The following is a 1,678-nucleotide window of genomic DNA, read 5'->3' on the forward strand; positions in this document are numbered from 1 at the left end:
GGTCAGGCTGGTGGTTAATGGGGGAAATCCTTTTCTCAGGACGTTGGGAGAAGCCACAGTCATTGATAATGGAGATTAGACACTAGAACAGGCCAAAGGTGATGAAAAGCCTGGAGGAAAAAACGCCCTTCTTGTATATAAACGTACCCAAGCCCGACCATTTGCCAGGACTTCTTACCTTGACACAGACGGGAACACAAATAAAAGCTTCAAGTCATAGGAAATGTGTGACTATATTTTAATAAAGTCTGGAATCCTAGGCCTCAAATTATTCCTCAAAAAAATCCAGTAAAGATACACATTTGGCTTCAAACAGATTCACTTATCCCCACATATATTTTTACGTGTCCCAAAGGTTTCATGTTTACTGAGGGAAGGTGAGGAGAGAGAGAGGCAAACTAAGTTTCTAAGATAAATAGAGTTGAAGACTACATGAGAGTCGATGGGAAATTTTCAAATTGAACTACACATCCACAATGTGGCTACAAAACGTGTCCTTCTTATCTGCCATCACAGTAACCTGAAATATAAAGGGGGAAAGCCATTAATGATAGAAAGATGGGCCCAGGGCATAATGTAGATAATGAATATCATGTCCTTAGAACTCAGCTTCACTGAAACATGTCATGGATTGAATTAGGTCTAAGACAGAATTTGGTACTAGGAGTGAGGTGCCTCTGGGCACTTATCGGTGGAGCTAAGCTTGCTGACCCACAGAGCAAGAGAGCTGAGTGCCTGTGTGCAGGAGGCTTCCTGAGGGAGTGGGGTGCCTCTAGGCATTTATTGGCGGAGCTACAGAGCTTGGGAACACTTGCCCCAGCAGGGCAGATGCAGGCGTTAGGCCAAGGAGCTGAGAAGCCATAGGAAGCGGAAGCTGAAGAGACAAGGAACACAAGAAGCCAAGTTGCCTCAGTCTCAAAAGGTATGGCTATGACCTCAGGGGTTTCAAGGGAGGAGCCATGGCCTCTGGTGTTTCTAAGGGTGGAGTCGCTACTTGGACGAACTAGAAGAATGGTGCGCCTAAACCTGAGGAAGCAAAGTTCCTGCCCCAGTGGGCCTGGAGGCAGAATTGAAGCCCGGGGCCAAGAAGTGTGGCCAATACCTAGAGTCTGGAGGGCAGGGCTATTATATAAATGGTCTCACAGAACAGAGGATTATTTTCAAAGCCTTGAGGGCTAATGTCATGTGTTCTACTGACTTGCTTGGCGCCTGTTAGGCCTTCTTTCCCCCCAGTTTCTCCCATTTGTAATGGAAACGTCTAGTTTTTGCCTGACCTGTCACAGTACCTTTGGAAACAGATAACTTGTATTCTAGATTTCACAGAGGAAGAGGAATTTTCGGATTTTGGACTTGGAGTTAAGACTTCTGCTATGATATGATGGATGAGTATGTTTTGCATGTTATAAGGATGTGATTTTTTGGGGGCCAAAGGATGGAATGTCATGGATTGAATTATGTCCCCCCCAAAAAAATGTGTGTATCAATTTGGCTAGGCCATGATTCCCAGTATTGTGTGGTTGTCCTCCATTTTGTGATTGTAATTTTATGTTAAAGAGGATTAGAGTGGGATTGTAACACCTTTACTGAGGTCACATGCCTGATCTAATGTAAAGGGAGTTTTCCTGGGGTGTGGCCTGTAACACCATTTATCTACAAGAGATAAAAGGAAAGGGAAGCA

The 1,678-nt window shown here is 44.5% G+C and overlaps 1 protein-coding gene across 1 annotated transcript in view; it reads right to left on the minus strand.

Moving 5' to 3' along the window:
• Positions 1–500: 500 nt before the first annotated feature.
• The window catches only part of RBP4 (retinol binding protein 4), a 21,605-nt gene continuing 20,427 nt past the window's right edge, over positions 501–1,678 (minus strand). The window contains exon 5 of the mRNA XM_004369945.3: positions 501–520. Coding sequence (XP_004370002.2) covers positions 501–520 — 20 coding nt within the window. The remainder of the gene's footprint in view (positions 521–1,678) is intronic.

Source organism: Trichechus manatus, unplaced genomic scaffold (assembly GCF_000243295.1).
Source record: "Trichechus manatus latirostris isolate Lorelei unplaced genomic scaffold, TriManLat1.0 scaffold00007, whole genome shotgun sequence".
Taxonomy (NCBI): Eukaryota; Metazoa; Chordata; class Mammalia; order Sirenia; family Trichechidae; genus Trichechus; species Trichechus manatus.